The sequence below is a fragment of the Mrakia frigida genome (genome assembly GCF_051309035.1).
Source record: "Mrakia frigida strain ATCC 22029 unplaced genomic scaffold BDY24scaffold_2, whole genome shotgun sequence".
NCBI lineage: Eukaryota > Fungi > Basidiomycota > Tremellomycetes > Cystofilobasidiales > Mrakiaceae > Mrakia > Mrakia frigida.
Genome location: NW_027481279.1, coordinates 30,308 through 54,372, shown reverse-complemented (window position 1 = coordinate 54,372; position 24,065 = coordinate 30,308). Strand labels below are relative to the sequence as shown.

General features: G+C 54.4%; 10 protein-coding genes across 10 annotated transcripts; 4 read left to right on the top strand and 6 right to left on the bottom strand.

Annotated features, from left to right (window-relative positions):
* Positions 1-39: 39 nt before the first annotated feature.
* On the bottom strand, positions 40-2,676 carry BDY24DRAFT_374660 (uncharacterized protein). The gene is made up of 6 exons (XM_076638445.1): positions 2,296-2,676; positions 2,018-2,131; positions 1,727-1,833; positions 812-1,643; positions 208-743; positions 40-140 (listed from the first exon to the last, which is right to left on the bottom strand). Exons 1-6 carry the CDS (start codon positions 2,323-2,325, stop codon positions 44-46), a joined length of 1,716 nt encoding a protein of 571 aa, XP_076500531.1. The 5' UTR covers positions 2,326-2,676; the 3' UTR covers positions 40-43.
* Positions 2,568-4,534, top strand: BDY24DRAFT_88798 (uncharacterized protein). The gene is made up of 8 exons (XM_076645216.1): positions 2,568-2,875; positions 3,039-3,042; positions 3,175-3,483; positions 3,543-3,639; positions 3,721-3,771; positions 3,849-4,050; positions 4,146-4,229; positions 4,307-4,534. The coding sequence occupies exons 1-8, from the start codon at positions 2,734-2,736 to the stop codon at positions 4,405-4,407; spliced, it is 990 nt and encodes a 329-aa protein (XP_076500530.1). The 5' UTR covers positions 2,568-2,733; the 3' UTR covers positions 4,408-4,534.
* Positions 4,535-5,041: 507 nt separating this feature from the next.
* BDY24DRAFT_374655 (uncharacterized protein) lies at positions 5,042-8,088 on the bottom strand. Its single transcript, XM_076638444.1, has 14 exons — positions 7,653-8,088; positions 7,218-7,532; positions 7,056-7,152; positions 6,957-6,987; positions 6,841-6,887; positions 6,692-6,769; positions 6,558-6,631; positions 6,395-6,466; positions 6,077-6,277; positions 5,841-5,996; positions 5,595-5,705; positions 5,393-5,504; positions 5,257-5,315; positions 5,042-5,179 (listed from the first exon to the last, which is right to left on the bottom strand). The coding sequence occupies exons 1-14, from the start codon at positions 8,030-8,032 to the stop codon at positions 5,107-5,109; spliced, it is 1,806 nt and encodes a 601-aa protein (XP_076500529.1). The 5' UTR covers positions 8,033-8,088; the 3' UTR covers positions 5,042-5,106.
* Positions 8,089-8,360: 272 nt separating this feature from the next.
* On the bottom strand, positions 8,361-9,459 carry BDY24DRAFT_89208 (uncharacterized protein). The gene has a single exon (XM_076645218.1). The coding sequence runs from the start codon at positions 9,114-9,116 to the stop codon at positions 8,532-8,534; it is 585 nt and encodes a 194-aa protein (XP_076500528.1). The 5' UTR covers positions 9,117-9,459; the 3' UTR covers positions 8,361-8,531.
* Positions 8,971-10,880, bottom strand: BDY24DRAFT_89238 (uncharacterized protein). Its single transcript, XM_076645219.1, has 4 exons — positions 10,263-10,880; positions 9,850-10,193; positions 9,575-9,765; positions 8,971-9,491 (listed from the first exon to the last, which is right to left on the bottom strand). Exons 1-4 carry the CDS (start codon positions 10,684-10,686, stop codon positions 9,113-9,115), a joined length of 1,338 nt encoding a protein of 445 aa, XP_076500527.1. The 5' UTR covers positions 10,687-10,880; the 3' UTR covers positions 8,971-9,112.
* On the top strand, positions 10,604-13,651 carry BDY24DRAFT_89198 (uncharacterized protein). Its single transcript, XM_076645217.1, has 7 exons — positions 10,604-11,025; positions 11,106-11,381; positions 11,452-11,642; positions 11,715-11,843; positions 11,923-12,166; positions 12,244-12,710; positions 12,801-13,651. Exons 1-7 carry the CDS (start codon positions 10,807-10,809, stop codon positions 13,468-13,470), a joined length of 2,196 nt encoding a protein of 731 aa, XP_076500526.1. The 5' UTR covers positions 10,604-10,806; the 3' UTR covers positions 13,471-13,651.
* A 180-nt stretch (positions 13,652-13,831) lies between these two features.
* BDY24DRAFT_411351 (uncharacterized protein) lies at positions 13,832-15,310 on the bottom strand (the record flags this gene model as incomplete). The annotated part of the gene is made up of 3 exons (XM_076642915.1): positions 13,832-14,889; positions 15,009-15,140; positions 15,229-15,310. The coding sequence occupies 3 exons, from the start codon at positions 15,308-15,310 to the stop codon at positions 13,832-13,834; spliced, it is 1,272 nt and encodes a 423-aa protein (XP_076500525.1).
* Positions 15,311-15,816: 506 nt separating this feature from the next.
* Positions 15,817-19,839, bottom strand: BDY24DRAFT_423570 (Six-hairpin glycosidase-like protein; the record flags this gene model as incomplete). The annotated part of the gene is made up of 17 exons (XM_076644018.1): positions 19,203-19,839; positions 19,076-19,148; positions 18,883-18,917; positions 18,587-18,761; positions 18,447-18,534; positions 18,219-18,335; positions 18,038-18,141; positions 17,660-17,957; positions 17,527-17,584; positions 17,278-17,445; positions 17,149-17,206; positions 16,944-17,084; positions 16,511-16,842; positions 16,338-16,433; positions 16,252-16,311; positions 16,127-16,154; positions 15,817-16,049 (listed from the first exon to the last, which is right to left on the bottom strand). Exons 1-17 carry the CDS (start codon positions 19,449-19,451, stop codon positions 15,817-15,819), a joined length of 2,313 nt encoding a protein of 770 aa, XP_076500524.1. The 5' UTR covers positions 19,452-19,839.
* Positions 19,840-20,097: 258 nt separating this feature from the next.
* On the top strand, positions 20,098-21,499 carry BDY24DRAFT_374621 (SGNH/GDSL hydrolase family protein). Its single transcript, XM_076638443.1, has 5 exons — positions 20,098-20,284; positions 20,394-20,576; positions 20,702-20,943; positions 21,038-21,115; positions 21,197-21,499. The coding sequence occupies exons 1-5, from the start codon at positions 20,188-20,190 to the stop codon at positions 21,251-21,253; spliced, it is 657 nt and encodes a 218-aa protein (XP_076500523.1). The 5' UTR covers positions 20,098-20,187; the 3' UTR covers positions 21,254-21,499.
* Positions 21,500-21,556: 57 nt separating this feature from the next.
* On the top strand, positions 21,557-24,018 carry CAB1 (pantothenate kinase; the record flags this gene model as incomplete). The annotated part of the gene is made up of 7 exons (XM_076642659.1): positions 21,557-21,613; positions 21,719-21,751; positions 21,895-21,960; positions 22,035-23,091; positions 23,199-23,451; positions 23,599-23,660; positions 23,792-24,018. The coding sequence occupies 7 exons, from the start codon at positions 21,557-21,559 to the stop codon at positions 24,016-24,018; spliced, it is 1,755 nt and encodes a 584-aa protein (XP_076500522.1).
* Between the last annotated feature and the right edge of the window lie 47 nt (positions 24,019-24,065).

Genomic DNA, 24,065 nt, shown 5'->3' with positions numbered 1-24,065 from the left:
ACGGCGGACCTGCGAGAGAGAAGCGAAGAAGAAATAAGACGCGTCAGTTGAGATCGTTTCGACGAGGAAGCGGAGTTGGAAAAGGGACGAACCTCAAGAACGTCTCGAAGGAACCTTGATCGACGGGAGAGGTTGGATCCCTGTAGAATGAAGAATCGAAGGTCGCGGTCAGCAGAGAAAAGAGAAAGAGCGAGGAGGCGAGCTCACCTTGAGTCGAACTCCTCGAGGTCGAACCCTCCTTCGGCAAGGGCCTCCCTGACCTCCCTCGCTCCACAAGTCCTCAAAGCCGAGATAGGATCCTCTCCTTTCTTCACCTCACCACATAAGAAGCACAAACACCTCCCCATCTTCTCCTCGACGCCAACACCTGAGGTTCGATCCTCCCACCTCTCCCAACTGCCATCCTCGTTCCTCGCCGTCCCGATAAGGTGAACGACTTGTTTCTCCTTCGGTTGAACACTCCAGGTAACCTCTCGAAGTGCGTCGTGGACGATGTCGAGGAAGGGGCCGACTCGTTTGATTCGTGAGAAGTTGAGGTCGAAGGAGAGTCTCCAAACCGACGCGTAGCCGCCGACGAGTTCCGCGTCACGATGGAGGGAGGGATGGGAGCGGGCGAGCTTTCCGTAACAGGTAGGTGAGCAGGAGAGGGTAGTGGAAACGGTAGGGATGGGAGTGGTAGATCGGTGGAGGGTGAAGAGGCCGAGGATGGGGAACGACGAGGGCAAGAGTCTGATGGTCGCGTCCTGCGGGAAGGAGAAAGAAAATTGAGCTTCAGCGGGGTTGGGAATAACGTCGAAAAATACTCTCTTACCCAATCGCTCCACCTGAGGTCCTCATGGTGGTTGTAGAACACCACGAAGTAAGCCATCTCGTGCTCACGAGCGAGAGTTTCCATCCTCCTAGGAGTGACGATCGTCCCGCGACCGAATCCAATCTTCAAGAGCGATGGGGTCCAAAGGTCTGGGTCGAGGACCTGTATTTGCATCTCCTGAACCCTAACACCAGCCCACTCTGCTCGGAAGGAGGCACTCGCTGGCGGCGCGATGCACGCCTCTCCGTTCCCGACGTCGAATCCTTCTCCAGAGCCGACGAAAACGAGCGTGATCGCCTTGAGGGAGGGTTGAGGCCTTAGAGAGCCAAACCCAACGAGGATGCCGAAGTAGTGGGAGAGGAAGGAGAATCCGCCTGAGTAGGCGACGAGATGGACGTGGCGAAGGGAGGGGAAACGAATTTGGAGAAGGCAGGCCGGGGCCATCGACGCGTTGAAAAGGATCTTGACCTCGGGGACGAGAACCGAATTGACTCGTAGGAACTCGAGGAAGGTCTCGATCAATTCGACGGTGTGAGGAAATCGACCGCTCGTGAGGTTTGTGACGGTGAGGGATTTGGATCGAGATGGACGAGCGATGGAAGAATCGAGCGTAATGACACGATCCGGTGGGATGACCGAACCGAGGATTCCCAGGGTCTCGATGTGCGTGTGATCGTAGACGGAATCGAAAATTCGATCGTCCAGGAGGAGGAAGGGAAGGGAGAAAGAGGTGAGGTTGGGCAGGGAAGGGAGAGCGTCGTGGATCAAGTCGGTGTAGATCTCGGGTTTGTGAGAAAATGCGACGTCGCGAGGATTTCCGATGTATAGCATCCTAAGGGGGAAAAGGGTTTGAGAGAAAAGAGATGAGCGAGAAGAAAGAGGAGAAGGAAGACGCGACGATCAGGAAGAGCTGACCTGAGAGCTTGACCGTGACCCTTGCCGACGAGGTACGTAAGAGGCTCGAAGCACGCTGCATTTTTGGCCACGAATCGAATCTCCTGGAAGAGAAGAGGGGTCGCGACCTGTTGGAGGGAGTCGGAAGCAGCGAAGGAGGAAGAAGACGTCAGCGTGGTCTGAAAGCTAGGCAGTTGTTTCCTTCAGTCGTCAAGAGGCTGAAGACACCCAGACTCAAGTACACTGCATTCTCGTGTCTAGACGCGTAGATCAAGACGTGAGGAAAGCACGAAGGAGGAAGAGAGGACTTACGGAACGAAGGTAGCGATTGGCAGAGGCGACGGAGCGGACATCAGAGCGAGTGATCCCTTTGTATTTGAGGATATGGGTAAGGACCTCGACGGGGACTCGGTTGATGGGAGAGTGCTATATCGATGGTACACACCGAAGCCATGAGAAAAGCGAGATAAAAAGGGACGAAGGGGAAAAGGAAGGGAGGGGAGGAAGGTCAGCTCCTCTGTTTCCTTCTCGCTCGATCTTCTCGACGCCATCCACTCATCTACGGCAAAGGGAAAGACGAAAATACTCACATCTGCAGCAGCTTGTCTTCTAGTCTTCATTTCGAGGATGGAAAGGGAGAAGGAAGAATGGGAAGGGTTTGGGAGAAGGTGGCGGTTCGAGGGGAGGGAGGAGGAAGGGACCTGAAGCTCGTCGAGGTCGTCACTTCCTGCTTTTTTGAAGAAATTCTGCTCGATTCCTTCGAGTCCACTTTTTTGTGGGAAGCCACCTTCGACAGAAGAGGCAAGATGCCAAGAAAAATGGTCGGAAATAAACGGGGAGAAGAGGACGAGGAGTTGGGAGGAGGGACCTCGAGCTTTCGCTCCCTTCCCCAAACCACTTCCTTCTCTTCCTCCTCCTTCCCTCCTTCCCTTCTCAAATCCCTCTTATCCGACCTTTCCGACTCTCTTCTATACACCTCACCTAATCCTTAACCTCTTCGACAGCCTTTCAGGCCCTTCCTCGCCCTCATGCTCCCACTTCTCTCACTCCTCGCCCTTTCGGCGGTTGTCACCTCCGTTCCTTCAGCCCTCGCTCTAGTCTCCAGTGGTCCTCGCGACGTAGAGAGCCTCTTCAGGCGCCAAACTGCCATTCCAGAGGTTGGATCAGCTGGTGAGTAAGGTCTTCCCTTCTTGAGAGATTTCAGGACCGAAGATTTGAGAGGGAAGAGAGGAGAAGGAGGACGTAATCTTCTTGCTCTGCCCGTTGTTGTTCAAGCTCAATTTCTTCCTCGTCTTGACCTTTTCTGACCTGATTCTTCTTTGGACTTCACCAGAATGGTAAGAAAAACTTTCTTGTCTGTTGAAAAGAATGGGAAGGAGCCCTTGGTTTGGTGGGGCAGAGATCAGAATTGGTCCGACGTGACAGACCGGAGAACTCACTCGCGTCTCTGCGTTCCTTTCCTTTCGCAGGGTTGCTCTCTACCCTGCTGCTGGATCTACGCCAACGACGGTGCCTCAAGCTTGGACGGATGCTCTAGCAGCTGCAGTGGCCGCTGGGAAGATTCCAGATCTTCCTCCCGCGACCCTGACGCAAGGATATCCATCCTACTCGAACAACCTCGACCCGGCAGGACCTGTAGCTTGCCACAACACGAGAGGTTGTTCAATCGCGTCGGATAAGCTCGTAGCACCCGACGGTATGATTGGAATCAGTCAAGACGACGGGCCTCTTCCTCCTGGTCGAACTCTGAACTCTTTCTTCGAGGCTCAGAAAATCAAGTGAGTCGCGCTTGGTCTTTTTGTCTTTCGAACCTTCCCTGACTCCATTTTTTCCTCAGCGCGACCCACTTCTACATCGGAGGAAACGTACTCGGAAACTACGACATCTTCCTCCAGGCAAGAGCTATTCCCGGTCAACACTTCGCCGTTCACACCGTACGTTCCTTCGTTCGCCGACTCTTCCTGACATCTTCCTCGCTCATCATCATCGATATGTCTTCGTCTGATGGATTCTAGTGGACGCATCCTTACATGTCGAGTCTCTCGAACGAGGGAGTCGTCGCTGAGGTGAGTCTCGGATTTTTTTTCCCTTCTCTCCTTCCGCGTCGCTCTCTTACGCGCCTTTCTCTGTTCCTCTCGAACAGCTTGGTTGGACCATGCAAATCCTCGCCGACTCGAACTACGGCAAGATCCCTGCTCACTGGCGCCCACCCTTCGGTGATGTCGACAACAGAGTTCGAGCGATTGCGAAGGAGGTATTCGGTCTTCAGACCATCATTTGGGGAGTCGAGAGGGATTCTGAGGACTGGACCCTCACCAACTTGGATAACGAGGAAGCTGTGAAGGGTGAGCCTCATTGTCGACTTTCAACATACGACTCGACCGCGACGAAGTGAGACCTAACTCGACGCGTCCTTTTCTTTCGCCTTCCCCCTCTCCAGCTACCATCACCGGCTTCCTGGAGGGACCCAAAGCACCAGGAATGATCATGCTTCAGCATGAGCTGTCTGATCGAGCTGTAAATGGTTCGTTCTTCTCTGTGTTCTCCTAATTCGCTTCGAACTCGACCTCGAAGCTCACCTTCCCTCTTTTTCTTCTCCAGCCTTCATCACCCTCTGGCCGTCTTACCTCTCGAACGGATGGGACTGCCGAACCATCGTACGTCAGAACACATCTCCGTTTTCTCTCTGTTTTCCTAGCTGATCGATTCGACGCGTCTCTTCGCTTTCCTCTCTTCGCTCCAGCCCGACCTCTGGGGAGAATCCTGGTACAAGAACTCCTTCTCCGCCTCTACCGAAAACATCGACGGAATTACCATCGTCTCCCTCGATGGAGCCAACGCCACTCAACCCGACTCTTCTTCTTCCTCCTCCTCTTCGTCCTCTCCCTCCTCATCCTCCGTCGCCGCTGTATCTTCCTCGTCCTCCGTCGCTCCTTCCTCCTCCGCCGCTGGATCCATGACCCGATCCGCCTCTGCTTCTCGCTCGGCTGGAGCCTCCGCTGCTCCTCTCAGTGCCACGGCTAGCGCTTCGTCGACGGGTTCGGTCTCAGCTGGGGAGAGGAGGTCGTCGCCGTTGATGAGTGGCTTGGGAGGAGGGTTGGTTGTTGCTGCTTGGTGGTTGATCTAGAGATCCAGATTTATCGCTTAGAATTGTTTTTCTTTAGGGACTGTAGCTTATACTTTGCGAAGAAATACGTACGGCTGGACTGTTTCGACGACCACACTCTCATTTCTCACATCTTCTCGCTCGTGATCTCGTTTACTTAGACTTCGTCACTTGGACACTGCATCGTTTTATTACTCCTTACTTATATCTTAGATACTTAGACCAGAGCTATCTATCTCTCTTGACCTCTCTCCTTCTCTTTCGCTCGAACGGAAAGGGTTTGGCTTTACGAGTTTCATCGAGAGCAGCCTCCCTCCACCTCCTTCGCCAAGTCCCTGAGCTGCCGACGAAGGATCTTTCCCGAGGGGCTGTTTCCATGACCAGAAAGGTCAAAGCCAGCTCGTAGATCGAAGGAAAGAAAAAGGGACGAGACGCGTCAACTCACGACTTGGGAATCTGCTCGATGACGACCACTCCTCCTCGAAGGAACTTGTGGGGAGCGACCTGCGTTGAACGAAGGAAGAAGGGAGTCAGATCGAGTGAGGCATGGAAAGGGGCAGGCGAGAAAATGTGCGACAAACCCTTTCCCGAACCCACTCCTCGACATCCTTCGCCAAATCCATCTTGATCTGCGAAGATGACGCGTCGGTTTCCTCCTCGAGGGACGTGTTGGGTTTCATGACGATGTAGGCTCTGCAAAATAAATAGGTGAGAAAAAACCCAGTCAGCGGCCAACAGAAGACGCGTCGTCTTTCGTTCACTCGTCCTCCGTCGAAGACTCACCTCGGGACCTCACTCTTCTCCTCCTCCTTCCAAACCCCAATCACACCCACATCCGCCACCCTTTCATGTATGAGCAAGAGAGCTTCCAGTTCGGCTGGAGCGACTTGATGACTGCACGAAGGGACGAAACCAAAACGAACCAGAACGAGACGAAGTCAGCTCGACGCGTCTTCTTCCTCCCTTCGAAGAGGAACCAACGCCAACGCAAGGACAGGAAGGACGAAGTAGTAAAAGAGTTCTGCTTACCCGTTGTACTTGATCAACTCCTTCCTTCGATCCACCACAAAGAAGTACCCGTCCTGCTCAGCCCTCACGATATCTCCCGTCTTGAGCCAGCGATCCCCGCCGTCCGTTGAAGGCGAGAAGGTCGAGAGCGTCGAAGCTGAGTCGTTGAGGTATCCTCTGTTTGAAACCGAACCGAATTCGAAACGAACCGAATCCGAGTCAGTTCGAGGACAGCGAGAAGGGAGGACTCGACGCACCTCATCACATTCGGCCCTCTCACCCACAGCTCCCCATCCCCACCCTCTCCAACGGCAGCGGAATCGATGTCCACTCCAGTTTCGGGGTTGACAAGCCGAGCTTCGACGTTGGGGATGAGACGACCGATGGATCCAGGGCGGGAGCGAGCGTCGGAGAGTTGGAGGATGTGCGTTACAGGGGAGGTTTCGGTGAGACCGAAGCTGTAAAGAGGGTGAGAGAAGAAGTGCGGAAAGAAGAGGGGAGGAAAGCAGTGAGCGATGGAAGGAGAGAGGAGCGAAAAGGGAAGAGAAGACGACGTGGCGAAACGGGAAACGAACCCTTGGAGAAGAACGAGATCCTGAGCGGCGAAGCGTTTCTCTACTGCTCGAGTGAGAGAATCCCCGAGAGGTCTGTGTTTGATCAAAGCCGTAGAGGATGCTTCAGTCGTTGGGACGTGGGCATTTGAAGGAGGAAGGGGAACTGAGAAAGACGAGGACGAACGCTGCTCCAGAAAGAAGCCATTTCAGGCTCGACATGTCGTACTTGTCGACAATTTTGGAGTTGGCTAGGTGAATCTGCGAAGGCCGATGGTGTAAGCTGAGCGAAGGAAAAGGGAGAGAGACAACAGGACGAACAAGAATGGGAGGCACGAGAATCGCCGCGGTCGTCTTGTAGGTCTCGACGGCTGAGCAGATCGTTTTAAGGTCGACTTTCTGAGGATCCACGAAACTACATATCAGCTGAGTTTCTGCTCTGTGAGAACGCGGGCTCGAAAGGTGCCTACAGGTACGATCACGACTGGGAACCCTCGTTGAAGAGGCATCAGGATGACTGTTTCGATTCGAACAGACGCAGATGATCAGCTTATATCCCACTCCGCAGTTATATGATTTAGCATACGTTTAAAAAGTCCGTAGATGTGCGAGAAGGGCTTCAAACAATCAAACGGCGCTCATGTCAGCTCAAGGACGAAACGCGACGCGAACGAGATCTACTCACCAGCACACCAAGCAACAGATCCTTCCCAGGCTCCATAAGGGGATACACAGGAGTTTTCATCATGTCCAGTAGACTCGTCAAGTTCGAGTGGGTGGTCCTGGTAGTATCCAACCGATGATCAGCGTTTGCCCGCTCTGAGTCTGAGCTCGAACGACGACTCACTCGACTCCCTTGCTCAACCCTTCCGTCCCACTACTGAAGCAGATCACCGACGTCTCCCCACAATCCACCTTCTTCTCAGACTCCTCAACGTCCGAAATCTCTCCCTCGGAGGTCTGCACGAACTCCTGGAGCGTCTGAAAGCCCTCGCTCTCCGTCGAGGTCGACGTCAGAACGATCCGTTCCTTGATCTCCTCCTCTCTCAACGGGTTTTTAGCAAGCGAGTAGGCTTGAAGGAGGGTCGGGAGGAGGGTTGGAGTTGTGATGGTCAAGGAAGGTGAGGAGAGGGAGAGTTGATGGGAGAGGTCGGACGGAGATCTGTTCAACCAAACGAAGGAGGGAGGGGAAGGGAAAGGGTGAGCTCGCCATTTCCCTTCCTTTGCTTTCCCTTGCTCTCCCATGCCTCCTCAGCGACAAGACAAGAGAGCATAGACTCACAGTGACCCGGCAAGCAGGGCCGTCTTCCAACCCGCTTTCTGAGCACCCACGAAAACGAGAGGCCAGTCGAGTCCATTCCCAAGGAAGATACCGACGACCTCGTTCCCTCCTCTCCGTCTCAAAGCCCTCGAGACCTTCCCCGCTCCTTCGTAAACATCCTGCCTGGTTAAAGACTTCCCGGTCGAAGCGTCGATGAAAGCTGGGGAGGAAGGGGAGAAGGTCGAGTTGGGAGGGAAGAGATGCGAGTAGAGGGAAGTACGAGGGAGGAGGGACGAAGGGATCGAAGCGTGAGGGGAGGTGTAGATCCTTGGAGGAGACGGTGTCGCTGAGATGGAGCGAAAGGAGGCGAGGGAGAAGAGGGGTGGACGTGGTTTGAGCATCCGTCGCTCTTCGTTTTGGGCGGGTGGGTGACGGTTGGGAGGAAGGAGAAGAGAGGGAGAGAGATGAGGTCTGGTGAGCTTCGATTTCTGAGCTCGGAGTTGTCGGACCAAAAACGCGGACTCAATTCGTATGAGTGAAGAGAGAAAAATGTTCATAAGGGGTTACTGTGAAGGCGTGTACGGGTAGGGAAGTCGTTAAGGTATAGAAGGAAGAGGAAATGTGTACATGAAAAAAAATACAAAAAGAAGCGAAAACGGAATCGAAACGCGAGACACGTCCAACTGATCTCTCAATGCCTCACTTGAACCTCCCCATCGACACCCTCCCCATCGAACCCAAGGTCATCAACGAACTGAAAATACCGATCGAAACCGACCGAGCACCGAAGTCAGCTCTGTCTCGCCCTGTCCTCGACGCGTCTCTCGAACGGACTTACCCTCTTCCTCAACAAAGCCTTCTCATCCATCCACTTCTTCTTCAACACGTCTCTCAAATCCTTCATGCAGTGATCGCACTGTCCCTCGATCGCAGGGATCTGGAGGGAGTGAGGGTTGTCGACGGTCGGGAGCATTCGTTTGAGGAGGGTGAGGACCGAGGTGGAGGATTTGAAGTCTGCCAGAGTTCGAACGATGCGTAGGGAGGAATATGGAAACAGAGGAACGGGGTGGGTGAGTAGTGGGAGTGAAAGGGAGGGAAGTAACATATCGACGCGATGGAACGAGACGAGTTTAAAAACGAACCTTGAGCTCGTAGATCCTCGATTCGACGTCCTTTCCAGCACTGTTTCAAAGCAAGGTAACCAAAAGAGATAGTGAGCGGCAGTTTCTTAGCAAAGAACCACAAGTCAAAACGATCAGAAACCTTCGAACTCACCTTCGACTTGACGATGTTGTGCCACGTCTCACTCCAAACCTTCTTACACTTCTGTTTCTGCTTCTGACAGCCCTGAGCTCGTTCGAGCTTAGGAACGAGTCGGTAGAAGTCGATCGTACGAAAGTGAGAGGCTTCCCGTTCCTGTTCGTTCAGCAGACAGGAAAACCAAGACCAAACGCGCCGAAGAGAGTCAGCGTTCTCCTCCCTCATTCTCTCAGCCCAACAAAACCAGTGCGACTCACCTCGAAGATCCTTCCCAACCAACCCACCGCCCCTCTCTCCAACTCCCTCTCGTTCTCTCCTCCCTGCCTGCCCAACTCCATCAACTCCGCCTGCATCTCACCCCAACTGCCCTTCCCTTCGACGATCAACTCCTCACACGCCTTGTAGACCCACTCCTTCTGCTCGCAGTCCAAACCAGCCTTGAGCAGCCAAATCGGGGAGGCGTAGGCTCTCTTTTCGAGGAGTGGTTGTAGGAGGGCGAGCGACCAGATTCGAAGGGAGGGGAAGTCGTACTTTCGAGCGGCTTTGAGGAGAGAGAGGAAGCGAGGGAGGAGGGCGGGAGTGTCGGGGAGGAGGAGCTGACTGATAAACGATGAAGGGAAGCGAAGAGGAGTGGGTGTTCTGGGGAAGGGGAGGGAGATAAGGAGAAATACACAGGGACTCACGGTCGGTATCGAGCCCAAAGAATGACTTCCAATTCCTCGGCTGGACCAGACCATCGAATGGGATTCGCTTCGGACGTTCCTTGAGGAAGAGCACCATCCTGAGAGGCAGGTGGGAGGAGGAAGAGCGATCGGAAGATGTCTGACTCTTCGGTGAGAGTTGATCGATGAAACTTGTAGATCGTCTTGTCGTGCTGCAGAGAACGAGAAGACGCAGAAAGAGATCGACGTCAGAGAAAGGGATCTTGGTGATTTGAGCAGGAAGAAAGGTATCTCACTAGGAAGAAGACGTTCCCATCCTCCTTCCAGTACTCTTGAGAACGAGCGAAGAGAGACGGGTCGGAGTGGTTGTGGGACGCGACGACTTGGTCTGCTCGTAGTCGTTCGGCTGCTGAGAGGACTTTGGGGGGTTCTTCTGCTACTGGGAGGGAAACTGGAAGGAGGGAAGGACTGGTTTGGGTTGATTTGGTGATGAGTTGAGAGGGAGGGTTGGAAGAGGAAGCGGTTTGAGAGGAGGACGAGGAGGACGAGGAGGGAGGTTGAGCTTGACTGTTTGAAGCCGACTTGGAAGAGGATGAGGAGGAAGCGATGGCAGAGGGTCCATGAGGGAGGGATGTAGGCTCTGTATAGGAAGAAGGAAGATCTTCGTCAGGAAGAGAAAGAGAGAGCGAGAGGAGGAGATGGCGCTGACCGTCTTCCTGCATCGATCCCTCCGCTCTACCCTCTGCGTCTCCAACTTCCTTCGAAGATGTAGGATCCTCTCCCAGAACGACTGCGAGAGGATCCTGAGCGAATCTGACTCGCTTTGAGGTCGAGCTCTTCGTTCCATCGCCTCCTCCTTCCCCGCCGTGAGCTCCAACTTCCTCCCCTCCTCCTCCTCCTCCGTCTTCGCTCTCGTCGTCGGATCTGGCTCTTCTTTTGCCGAGGGAAGATTTGGAAGATCCCGAGGTATCTTCTAAGGGTGTTGACGCTGTTGGCTGCTTTTGAGCTGAGGGAGGAGGGGAACGAGCGGAGCTGAGCGAGGAGGAGGAAGGTCGAGGGTGTCTCGAGGCTGTCGAGCCAGGAGCAGGGGTAGATTCGGAAGGTTTGAGAGACGAAGAAGGCGTTGACTCCATCCTCGCGAGGCAGGAAAAGGTAGAAAGTCAATTAGAAGCCGGGTGATAGTTGGGAAGGAGAAAGAGGCGGACGAAACTCCTTCGATTTCGTTGAGCTTCCAGTCTCCTTCAACCCTCACCATGTCCTTGTCCCTCTGCCCATCTTCTTCTTCCTCTACTCCCAGAAGCTTCATATGCTCTTCGTCCTCGTCTCGCCTCTCCACCTTCAGGATCACAGCAAAGTACTTCTCCATCGCGCGAGATCTGGGTCCTCTTCCGAAAGCGCGAAGCCTCGCCGGAGGTCGACGACGTCCCCTTCCCTTTGGTCCCATTCCCTCCTTCTCAGAGGTCATCTCTCAAGTGAGTCACTCTCGTCTTCTCTGAAGTTGCACCAGAGTGGCTACTGATCATGATCAATCTTCTTGGGATCGGGCGAGAAGGTCAGATCATTTTTCAACTTCCCACCCACCGTCCAACTCGGATTTCGACAAGTCGACTTCTCTCCCGCCTCGTCCTTTCCTCTTCTTTGGAAAGACTGGGATCGACACACTTTCCTCCCTTCTACCTACGATGCTTGGGGAGATTGGCTCGTTCTGGGGAGGAACATCCGGGATTCTGGTCTTTGGGAGTCGATGTTGGACCACCGAAGAGGACCTTGGGGAGGCTCGTTCCTCCGAGGTCATCTCGTTCTCGACGTCGTCGTTTACGGCTCGCAGGTGCGTTGGGCTTTGTGTCTACGGCGTGAGTCGATTAAACTGATTGTATTCCTGTTTGATATCGGTGCAGAGACAGATACCGCTCCTTCCTCCTCCCGTCTCTCTGCCTTCGCACGTCGACCTCACCATGGGCGCCATCGCCGCTCTTCTTTGCAAGAACGGACAACAGATCAGGATTCCAGAGGACCTCCGACCAATTCTACAAGTCGTTTCTTTCGAAGCCTTTGATTCTTTCGAGAAGGTTTCGAGGAGGAGAGTCCGGTGAGTGCCGTCGCTCTGTATTGGCTCTGGACCGAACGAGGCGACGCTGACCGTTTCGTTTTGGGGTTTCAGATGCGTCCTATCGGATGGAATTCACTACGTCCAAGTCTGGATTCCCTTCGAGACAAACGAGCGTTTCCTCGCCATTGCGGAGGACAACATGATCATCCAGGCGAACGAGGTGACTTGCCTTGAGAATGAGTACGTCGAACTTCCCCTCTTCGTCCTCCGTTTCTTATGACGATTTCTTATCGAATCTCTCACTTGCTTCTCAATACAGCCATCTCGTCCTCAAGGTGTTCGACAGGATCTCGTCGTCAACGGTCCGCATCGGAGCACCGATTCCCATCAACGCACCTCGGGGCGACTTCGTTCGTCTTCCTTTCCTTCCTCCCGAAATCCTTCGCCTCGTCTTTGAAGCACTCTCAAAAGAGTCCCGATCGTACATCTTCAAGGACCCGACTGAATCTCGTAAGATTATCTCGGCTCTTTCTCGATGCACTTCGGTCAGCAGTTCGTGGAACGTGAGTTTTCTCTTTTCCTTTCCGTCCTTCGCTTCCTCTCGTCCATCTGACCGTCCACTTCGTTGGTTATCTCTCAGATCATCGCTACCCCTCAACTCTATCGTCACATCACCCTCCGAACTCTCGGAGCCGATCGAGTCGCTCTTCGCCTCGCTCTCGAAACCCGTCCGGAACGCGCTCGTTTCTCTCGCACTCTCTGCGCCGAGCAGTTTGAGTTCGTCGAAGGTCTCCCTGCGATGTTGAGCGATCTCATGGAGACGTACGACTTCACTTCCCTTACCATCGTGACTGGAATCGTTCTGAATCGGGCGAGTGGGTACGGATTCTTGGACCTCGTCGCCGTTCGTCTCCCTGCGCTTCGAGACCTCGAGTTCACCTTGACCGCCTCAGATGGAGAGCCTTTTTCGTTCGCCACCGTCAACCTTCCCACGTCGATCCAAAAGCTCTCGGCCCGCCTGGATTGCCCTGCCAACGAGATGGACGTCGTTCTGAGGAAGTTTGTCGAGACCGGAGACGTCCCGTCGAACGGGGTTGCTGTTCGAAGGCAGGTAGTTTTCATGTTTTTTTTTTTTTTCCTCTCGGATCAGTCTCACATCTCTAACTAACGCATTCTGGTCTGATCTCGCTTTTCCAGAAGTCTACCGAACCTCGTTGATTTCGGACTTCATTTCTTCGTTCGAGACGACGAAGAAGCTCATCTCTCTTCCAACTCCACCCTCCTCGCCCTCAACAACCTCCTTGAACACCTCCGACCAACCCTCACAACCCTACGTCTCAGCGAAATCTACGAATCCGAACCCCCTCCTCTCTCCGAATGCTCCTCCTTCCCAAACAACCCCCTCTCCTCCTCGCCTTCTCTCCAAACCCTCTCTCTCAACTGCCTCACTCTCTCCGACTTTCTCCTCTCCCCTACTTCCTCTTACGCATCCCTCGAAACCATCCTCGTCGGTCCTGAGCCTGGGGACGCCAACACGAGATACTTTTCGTACGGCGCGGAGCGGTTTCGGACCAACAAGGTCGAGGACCTGCCCGACGGAGGGATCGTTTGGGAGATCATCGAGCATGTGGAGAAGGAGAGGTTGCCCAAGCTCCGGAAGGTTCAGTTGGTGCTGGCCGATTGGGGGAGGCCGAGTCACAGGTCTCTTCCTGGATTGGACGAGAACGGGAGATCGTTGGAGGCGTTTGGGATTGACTTGGTGGACCGCAACGAGAGGCATTGGTGGGAGAAGGAAGAAGGCGTTGGGTTCGGGAGTTGGAGCGGGAGCGAGAGTGGGAGCGGGGAGGAGAGCGACGACGACTGGTGAAGCGGGAGCGGTGTGATCTTGGGAAGAAGTAGCTTTATCTGTTGTGCCGTATTTCGACGATATATTACGAGCCACTTTGACGACTTCATCAGCCTTGGCTGCTCGGACGAAACGAGGGAACTCAATCGAAATCGACGCGACGCGACGAGGCTCTGGTTCAACCAGAGATCTCGATCCTCTTCATCTTCGGAATCATCGCAGTAGCTAGGGATCAGGCTCCGGTATTTTAGTTCTCTATGTTGAGCTGCTCGTCCGAACGCGCGAAGACGCTCCTCGTTTAGTATCCTCTCGTCCCTTCTTTCCCTCCTCGCACAACGAAGCTCAACGTCGCAAAATCACAAGATCTCTCCAAAATCCAATCTTAAAAGCCAGATATCTCCAACCCGTCTTTCCCAACCCCAATCTCCCAACTCCTTCCTTCCCTCGCTCCTCCCACCCCACCCACGACCCGCAAAATCCCTCTCACTTTCCCTCTCGGCGCCCTCTTCTCCTCGTCCCTCAACTCCCCTCCCAACCCTTTCTCCAGATCGATCATCTTCAACCTCTCCCCAGGAGTAAGCAAGGTGATGTGATGCGTCAAACCTCGAATTTCTGGAGGAACCGGACGCGTTCGGTGTGGAGGAGGAGGAGGAGGAGGTTGCTGACCCGCGGACGTGGACGCGACGAGGGTGTTGGCCGGAGGAGGAGGAGGATGTAGGAAGGGATCGACGTAAGGGAAAGCGAGGTGTTGTTTTGGGAAAGGATTGATGGTAGGTCGGTTGCCGATGGAGGACGGAGGTGGAGGAGGGGAAGGGAGGAGAGCTTGAGTGGTGAGAACGACGAGAGGTCCAAGGTTGTCTCGAATCGACGTGAGGGTTTTGAGAACGTGGTACATGGGTTGAGTGGTGACGTCCTGGAGAGCTGAAGGATCCTTCCCTGCTCTCGACCTCTGTAGGAACTCCCAGCCATCCTGAAAGAATCCTTCTCCAAAGTTATCCACCGCGACGAGTCCCAGCTCTTCCTCTTTGCCAAACTCCTCCCTCACGACCTCCTCTACCCTCTTCAACCCCACAGCCAGCTCCCAACTTCCTACTCCTCCGTTTCCCTTCCAGACTCGGACTCTTGAGAGGGCTTGGGTGACGAGAGAGTCGACGTCGAGATCTTTGTTCGTCCAGCGATCGCGTTGGGAGATGTTTGGCCAGAGGTCGGCTGCTGAGGCGTCGAAGCGAGTGAGGATGTAGGATCGGAGGGTGTGGGCGAGTCGGAGGAGAGAGAAGGGAGAGGAGGGCGAGAGGGAGAAAACGAGGCAGGAGAGAGAGGATCCTCCTAGGTGGACGGGAGTCGGGAAGGTGCGTTGGGTGGTGGGAGAGGTCGGGTTGAAGTTGAAGGAAGAAGGGAGGATCCGAGTGAGGATGAGCAAGTTGAGAAGCTCCGTTTTGCCTGAAGAGCGTGGAAGAAGATAGACGGGGGTTAGTTTCTGATCGGCTTGAGTAGATCTTCCGAGGAGGTCAGACGGCAGAGGTTGGAGAGGGGAGAGAGGAGGGAAGGAAGTGACCGACCTGATCCTGAAGCTCCTTGGATCTCGACCATATCTCCTCTCGCTAACCCATTCTCGCACAGAAGTCCCTCCATTCCCTTCCGAGCACTGACGAGGAGATCATCGAGAGGGGGGATGCCAGTATCTGGGGGGGCTGAGGAGCGAAGAAAGGAAGGAGAGGTCAAGCTCGAGCTCGTCTCTCTCCTTCTTCATTCTGCTGAACGACCAGATCGAGAACTTACGAGCTAAGTCGTGTCTGAGAGCATTCACCACCGACAGCAGAGTAGTGCTAGTGATCTCTGAAAGAAGCTTGGCAGCTGACATGCTGCTGGAAGAACAGACACATCGACGTTGGAGGAAAACGAGCAAGAAGGAAAAGAAAAGGTCGAGCTCGCCCTCTCCTTCCCTTCTTCTCCTCAACTCCTTCTACCCGCTAAATCTTCCTTTCCTAAACGTACTCGCCTATGAATCATCCAAACGAACTATTCGTCGACCTCGCCTCCTCCGGATCACCCATCGTCGAGGAAACGAAAAGCGTCGAGCTCAACCGCCTCCCCTTCTCCTCCTCCTTCTTCCCTTTCCTTCGTCGCCGCCGCCATCGACGAAGCAGCGCAGCCTCCACCCAGCAAGATCCGAAAGAGGTTCCCGATGAAGAAGAAGCTCATCTCTGTGAAGAAGAAGCTCATCTCTTGGTACGATGGCGAGAGCTGGAGGGAAGGTCATCCGGAGTTGGGTTTTCCTTTCCGTCTGGCTCGTAGCAGAACGAAAGTACATACACGAATCATGTAAGTCCTTTTGGATAGTATCCTGTAGACGAAGACGTAGATCTACTACAGGAATCCCTTTCCGACCCTGTGTCCGGCGTAGAGAGCTTTGGAGCTGTTGGTCTCGGACGTCGACGCGACCTCGATAAGGGGACAGATGGGAGACTTCACGAGATGTCCGTACGTCGCTCCTGCCCCTTTAAGTGACAAGGAAAGATAGAAGCAAAAGTCAGAGCGGGACGAGATAGAGGAAGGGAGAGGGAGCGAGAGAGAGAGAGAGGACGAACAGATTACGACACCTGGCGAGGACGAGGACGAAGGAGGGAGAAGGGGTCAGCGCTACCTTGAAGACCAGTTGGGATGAAAAGGAACGTACCATTGGTCCATCCGAATCCAGTGACAACCTGATAGAGAGGGAGAGCGAAGGAAGAAGAGAGGGGATGAAGGTCAGCTTCGGCGCGTCGAGGATCTAGGCTGAAAAGGAGAACGCTTCAGGCTTACCTCGTACTCTCCTCCTCCTCCGGCAGCATCGATATCGAGGGAAGAGAACTTCTCGAACATCTGACCAGTAGAAGTCGAGTCGGAACGTTCAGCTCGTCCTCGGGAAGTTGGGCGAGGATGCCAGGGATTGACCCGCCAGTGGAATACCACGAGCAGAAAGCGGCGCTGAGGTATCGGTTAACCTGAGCTCGACGGGAAGAGGAAAACATGGTCAGTCTTCGAGGGATTTGCCAGGGAAGGAAGCAGGAGCGGAACTCACGACCTCTCCGAGAAGAACGTCTCTCCATCCTTCCTCGGCCGTAAGGCTCTGATCTCCAGGTCGTTCTCCGAGAAGGAGGACGGTTCCGTTCTCGACTCCAGTCTGAACGGGGAGGGCGGACTCTTCCATTCCGAGCTGGCCGGCGGGGACGAGATCAAACGAGGAGGAGTTTGAGGGTCGGAAAGTCGTGTAAGGAGTTGAAGTGAGGTTGGAAGGCAGTCGAGCGAGAGCCTTGGTAAGGATGTACTGATGAGGAGCCCAGCTGAGAATCGGAACGGAAGAAGGAAAGTTAGGTCGAGCCAGGGCGGAGGAAAACGCAGGAAAGGAGGAGACTCACGCGTTGGCTGCGACGCGTCGAGGAAACGATGAAAATAACGCGGGGTCAGCTTTGGAACGTCAAGAGAGGATGGAGCAGGAGCAGAAGAGAACTCACGGAAATCCCAGTTGAGGTCACTCTCAGTAAGCGTGCAGGGGACGGATCCGTTGTACTTCTCGAGCATCAAGTTGAGACCACTGAAAGCTTGGAAGAGCTTCTGCTCGTCGTTCTCGACCTCCTCGGGGATGATACCGAGCCCTGCAAATCAACAATTAAGGTTTAGTGCGACATAAAGAAGCGGCAAGGAGAAGGTCGAGCTCACAGAAGGGGTAGAAAGCGGCGAGAGAGAAGAAGTCGGATCGAGAAGACGAGGTCGTGTTCTGAACCGCATGAAACGAACAAAGGGGTCAGTATGGACAGCTTAAGAGAGAGGCGAGGCCAGAAGACTCACGAAGTCGTAGAAAGCAAGCTTCTTAGGGTCCCAGAAGAGATCGAGGATTGCGTCCTTGAGAAGCGCTCCTTGTTGGTAGTGCATGTCCGCCTTGGAGGTAGCGTTGTCTCGCTTCATGGTGGTGCTGGTCGAGTTGCCGGAGGCGTACTCTTCGTAAAGGGATCCGAGCTGAAAATAGAAAGGGCCGACGAAAGAGTCAGCATCAGAAACGGCGGAGCGAGAAAGAAGACGCGTCGAGGAAGAACGAACGAGATAGTGATCGGAGGCGAGAAGAGCGTTGAGATCCACAGGAGCGAGCTCTCGAATGCTGTAAATGAGCGGAGTGAGAATCGAGGAGTCAGCTCAGGAATATTCGATGTGGAAGACGAGATTGAGAACTCACGCAAGCGAACGAAGACCTTGTAAGGGATCCGAGAGGTTCTTCCCGTAATCCTTCATCCAACGAGCAGAGTAGTCCCATCCAGACTCGGCACCAGAAGCGAGTTGAATGTAGAGGTCCTCGGCTTGGGTTTCGTTGAGAGGAGGGTCGGAAAGGTTGACCGTCTCCCAGTCCTCGACGTAGCCCTCAGGGCGAGGCGCCGTGTTGAGGAAAACGTTATACCGTCCGACCTGGTGCGTCTTGTTGGTGTAAGGAGACGTGACGTCGAAAGTTCGGTTGGTCTGCCACCATTGAAGCTCAGCTGTGAGGAAACAGGGGGAAGAAGGACGATCAGCTCGAGGTGAAGAAGAGAGAGGAGGAGAGGGAGACTGAGCGACGAACCGTCGGCGAGAGGAAGAGCTCGTTCGAGGATCGAGGTGTCGTTGGTGAATCGGACGAAAAGATCGAGCATTTGAGTAAAGACGGGAGGTTGAGATCGGTTCAAGCTGTCGGTCGATCGGAGACGAAGGTCAGCTCACTTCGTCTCGAAGACTCGAACGCGTCCAAAATGAGGCCGACTCACTAGTACTTCCTTCCTCCGTTGGGGATGAATCCGTAAAGCTGAATCTGGTCCATAAAGTTGTCGAGCATATCTCGAGCGTACTCGGCGAGTCCAGAGTGAAGGAGTCCTTCGATGATCCTAGAGGAAAGGAAGGAGGAAGACGGACGAGGTTAGCGACTTGGGACGCTGCTTTTGGGCGATGCTAGGATAAGTAGAGTTGAAACTCAACAAACCGAGTCCCATGGATACACCTCCCGGTATCGTCCTCCTGGAACCACAACAGTGTGGTTCAAAGGGATCAAGGACAGCGCCGCAGAGAGTAGAGTTATCGGTCTCCCTGCGTGAGATGAGAACGAACGGAAGAGGTGATCAGCATCTCGTTTCTCGACGTGATCGCGAGAGGGAAAAAAACTCGACCAACCTGATGAGACCGGACCAGTAGCCGATGACTTCACCGATCCAAGCTCGAACGACGGGATCCTCAACGGTCTCGAGGAAAGGAGTGGCCGACGCGTTGAACGAAGGATTGATCTGGACTGCAACGAGTTCGGTTCCCTCGGCAGTCTTGGGAAAGCAAAAGAGGAAGAAATGCATATTCGGTCAGCTTGTTTGCTTTTCGATGATCTTTGGCCGCGGTCTGAACTTCGGGCGAGTCAAGGAGGAAAGGGTTCGGAGGGAAACGCACGAAGTGATTGTTGACGAACTCCTCGAGCTCTCCGACTGTCAAGCAAATATAAGAGCGTCAGTACCGGATGCTCCATATGTTAGGAGAGCTCTCATCGCCGCTTCTGCTGAAGAAAAGCAGAAACTCACCGGTCAAATTCGAACCCGACGCTTTGATGGCCTCGAACGCGAGGAGAGTCTCGTTGTAAGAGAACTCAAGTTGGTTGGCTTATCCGAAAAAGTCTTCGAGTCGGGGAAAATTCCAGCGAGTTGGACTGTTTGCATGATCTGTAACGTCCAAAAAATAGAAAGTAAGAAAGTCAGAAAAGGGACATCGAAGACGAGCAGAGAGGCCCTCCCGTCTCCTGCACAGTACGTTCCCGACGGACACCAGCTCTGGAACTCGGGGTCAGGGAAGCTCTCAATCAGAGCAGTCGCTGGGGGGGTCGATCTCGGGGAAGCTGTAGCCTCAGCTGTCGTTGTGGGAGTGGGAGAGGTGGCCGAGGAGGCAGAGGCGGAGGCTGAGGAGGAGATCACTCTCGCCTGAGAGGCTCCAGCCAGGAGGAGGAGGGGGAGTAGAATGGGAGTCATGACTTGTTGAAGGTCGAGATGATGGGTGTAGGGGAGAAGAGAGGAAAGGAGAAAAAGGAGGAAAGCCTTGGGGGACTAGAGAGAGGGAACCGAGAGGATCGAGTACTAGGAAGCCGCGGAGGGCGAGTGAGCATCATCGCTCTTTTCAAGATCAAACGGGAAGGTTTTGGGCATGACCGGACCAGCCGACGGTACGACTTGAAGCGAGAAAGGAGCGTCATGAAGGGGACCGAGAAGGAAAGAAGGGAGGACGACCTTAGCCATCCTCGTTCGGACTCGACGAAGCCCTCAAAGGCTTCTGTAGACCCCACGATGAGCTCTAGGACCGAATACGAGGACTTCGGTCAGTAGAGATGGTCGCCGACATCGTCGCTCAGTCACAGAGGGCAGCTGTAGCTGATGGTCGAGCTGTTCTTTCGCGAGGGAGGAGGGCTGATCGCTTCAAGCTGAACGAGAGATCGGCGACGAGAAGCTTTGAATTGTCGACGTCGTTTTTGCGGAAGAGAGGTTTTGGTAAGAAGCCTGATAAAGAGGTGAAGAGTTGGGGAGAGCTGTGGATGCGGTTCGAAGAGCAGAAAGAGACGAGAAGCTGGCTTGAGGGTAAGAAGGGAGGAAGGGAGGAAGCAAAAGGAAAGCTCACCTTTCACCCTCCTCCCTTCCTCCGGCCCTCTTCCTCCTCGTTGTACCATCACGCCGAAAATCTTCACGCCGAAAATCTTCAACTTCACTCTCAAACATGTCTCTCAACACTACGCTAGATGCGATGGTCCTCCTGGGAGATTCGATAACGGAGCAGAGCTGGGCTAAAGAGGGGTTGAGCTCTCGTCTCTCTGGTGAGCTTCCCTTCCCTTCCCTTCGAGCTCTTCTTTCGTCCTTCCCTCCTCGAGCCCTCGGACATCTGACCTATTCTTCGTTCTCCTAATACTGTCTCATGCGCTCTAGAGTTCTACGTTCGGAAGCTAGACATCATCAACCGAGGATACGGAGGCTTCAACACGCGAGATCTCCTCCCCATCGCTGAGAATCTCTTCCGTCCCACCACCAGCACCGATCTCCCCAAAGTCAAGCAGATCACTCTCTTCCTCGGAGCCAACGATGCTGTTCTCTTTGGCCCTCAACTCGTTCGTGAGTCCAAGTCTCGTCTCTGGTCAGCCCTCGCTCGTCCACGACGGACCTCCTCCTCCCTCTCCTCTCTCTCGCCAAACCCACTCATTCGGAAACCTCTCCGCTCACCTCCTCCTTCCTTCTAGCCCTCGGAGAGTACACCCAAAACCTCTCCGCCATCCTCACTCTGCTCCCTCCCGACATCCCCAAACTGCTCATCACGCCTCCCATCCCCGACGGACCTGCCTGGTGTGCTCGAAAGGAGATTCCTGGACTTCAACCTAACCGATCCGAGGAGAACACAGGGAAATACGCGGCTGCCGTGGTCGAGTTGGGGAAGGAGATGAGCAGGAACGGGTTCGAGGTTTGGACGATTGATCTTTGGGAGGTGAGTCGTCAAGTTCGACGGAGTGATTGTTCGAGAGAACGACCAGCTGATGAACCTCCCTGCCCCCTCCCTTTGGTTGACGACTCGATCGTAGGCTATGGATCAGTACAGACGGCAGCCAGGTCAGTCCCTGGGAGACCTGCTTTCGGATGGGTTGCATCTAAGCGAACGCGTGAGTTGAGATCTCTCTTTTTTTCGCTCGACTCCTTCCCTCTCAAAGCTCAAAGCTTACCATCTCTCGTTCGCATCGCAGGGGAACAAACTGCTCTCGGATCTCGTCATCGAGACTCTCTTCCAGAAGGGCTCGTAAAGGAGAGAGAGAAGGGGACGTGCGTCGCACGTAGGGCGAAGGGCTGAAAGTCGACGACGCGAAGAAGGCTAGCTTTGAGAGATGGGATTTGTTAACGACTTGACGAGAAATTTACAGCTCTGAACAGCCTTCTTCTATTCAGAGTTAGAGAGCTATATTTCTTTACTCCGAGAAGAAGAAAAACCGGTGCGTTTTCAACCAACCCTCTCGGCCATTCGCTCCCCACTCTTGATCCTCTCCCCAACCAACTCGACCCACTTTCCTCCCTTTCCCATCTCTCCCTCCCTTCGTTTCTCGAGCGACATGCCTTCTCCGGAGGTCGTTCTCCCTTCGCCCAAGACCATCTCGGTTGATATGACGGTGAGTTTCAGAAGCAAAGGGAAACAGAAGAAGGAGAAGAGATTCCGGTTTCATCCGTCGCCGCGATGCTGACTTGAGCTTTTGTGGACGCTGTTTTGGTCGTAGGGAGCTGAGATCTTGACGGAAGATTCTCCTGCTGTGAGTTTAACGGGCACTCTTGGAGTTGGAAGGGATTTGAGGGGAAGGGGAGGAAGGAGAGGAAGGAGAGAGAGAGAAGGGAAGGGAAGAGCTCAAGCTGACTCGCTCCTCCCTCCCTCCCTCCCTCCCTTCTTTTCATTCAGACTCGAGATTCTCGAGGGATCTACCTGCCTCATCATGTGGAGCCCGTTTCCCATATAGCCATCGACGTGAGTGTATACATATATACTCGTTTGTCCTCGCTTCGAAGCTGTGAGCTGACTTTTGAGGCTGCTTTGTATAGATTGGTGGCTCTCTCGCAAAGCTCGTTTACTTTACCCGTTCGCCACTCCCTCCCGTCGGACTGTCCTCCCCCCCCTCTCCTCCACCCGACTCTGAATCAACACTGCGAGATCCCTCGCCTTCCTCCTACTCGGACTCTCCTCTCAAACCCAACCCGAACGGAGCTCTCACTCCTCAAGTCCTGGCCGCTACCTTCGCTGCCATCCCCTCCTCCTCCTCCTCCCCTCGTTCAGCCTCCCACCCTCGCTCTTCCAAACGTCCTCACTCCTCCCATCGTCGGTCAACTCATCTTCCCAACCTCCCCGGAGGTCTCCTCAACTTTACTCGGTTCGAAACCTCCGAGATTCACCTCTGCGTCGCCTTCATCCAGACGCTCATCGCCCAGTCGGCTCAACTCAACCGAGTCTCCATCGCAGAGATGCAGAGAGGTGTAAAGATCATGGCAACAGGAGGAGGAGCGCACAAGTTCTACGAGATGTTCAAGGAGGAACTCGGCGACGAGGTCGAGATTGTAAAAGAGGACGAGATGGCCTGCTTGATCACTGGGCTGAGCTTCATCACTCGAGTTCCGAACGAAGTCTTCTGGTACTCGGATGAGCTCGTCTATCAAGTCAGCCATCTCAGCTTCCCTAGCACGGCTCCTCCAACACCACCGTCAGCTTCGGCGGACGACCATCTTCCAACTCCTCCCTCACCCTTCGAACCTTCGATCAACCGCGACGCTCCTCCTCCTCCATCATCACTTCCCCAACCCTCAACCACCACTACCTCCTCCAACGGCACCTCCGCTCCCTCCTCCCTACCACCACCACCGCCACCCTCCTCCTCCTCGGAACTCCCTCGTCCTTCTCCGAACCCTCCAACGTACGAGGTCACCTTCGAAACCAACCCTCAAGCGAAACACCAGTTCCCTTGCTTGCTCGTTAACATCGGATCCGGAGTCTCCATCGTGAAAGTCGACAAGGACGGATCGTTCGAGAGGATCAGCGGAACCAGTCTCGGAGGAGGGACGCTCTGGGGGTTGTTGAGCTTGCTGACGGACGCGGAGAGTTTCGACGGTGAGTTGGAGCTCGTTTTCTTTTCTTCAACCACCTCTGTCTCCTCCCCTTCACCTCATCTCGAACCAAGAACAACCCCAACTGACCCTTTACCTCTCTCTCCCCAGAAATGCTCGAACTCTCGGAAAAGGGTGACAACTCCCGCGTCGACATGCTCGTCGGAGACATCTACGGCCAGGACTACTCCAAGGTCGGACTCAAGTCCTCCACTATCGCTTCCTCGTTCGGGAAGGTCTTCCAGAAGGGTCCCAGGGGTGGAGGGGAAGGGGAGGGAAAGAGGAAGGGGAAGAAGGCTTGGAAACAGGAGGATCTGGCGAGAAGTTTGCTGTACGCTGTTAGCAATAATATTGGGCAGATTGCGTGAGTGTTCCTTCCTCATTTTCGTGACTTTGGAGGTGGGGTGGGGAAGGCGAGAGAGGGAGGGAGGGGAGATGGGAGACGCGTCGAAGTCTCGTCCTTTCGAACCGACAAAGCTGACTTTTCCTTCCTTTTTGTTCTTTCGTGCAGCTACATGAACGCCGAAAAACACAACCTCGACAGAATATATTTTGGAGGATGCTTCATTCGAGGTTTGTTCCCAATCCCAACTCTCTCCCTCCGTCCCTGCTTCTTCGTCGTCCCGCGTCTCCTTCGCTGACTCTTCTCTTTTTATCCCCTCCTTCCTTCCTTTCTTGCTTTCCTCCCGTTTCCACGCTCTCAGGCCACCCGACAACCATCTCCACCCTCTCCTACGCCATCCGCTTCTGGTCCAAGGGCACCAAACGAGCCATGTTCCTCCGACACGAGGGCTTCCTGGGTTCGATTGGAGCTTGGATCACGAGCATCGCTTCGGAAGGACAGGGGGAAGGAGATGGGAGCGGCAGCGGGAGCGTGGGGAGTAGTGAGAGTGCGGGTGGGGAGGGAGAGGCGGAGGGGGAGGAGGTGTAGTTCACTTTAGAGGGGTGAGAGGCAGTCTGTGTTTATTTGCGGTTCGG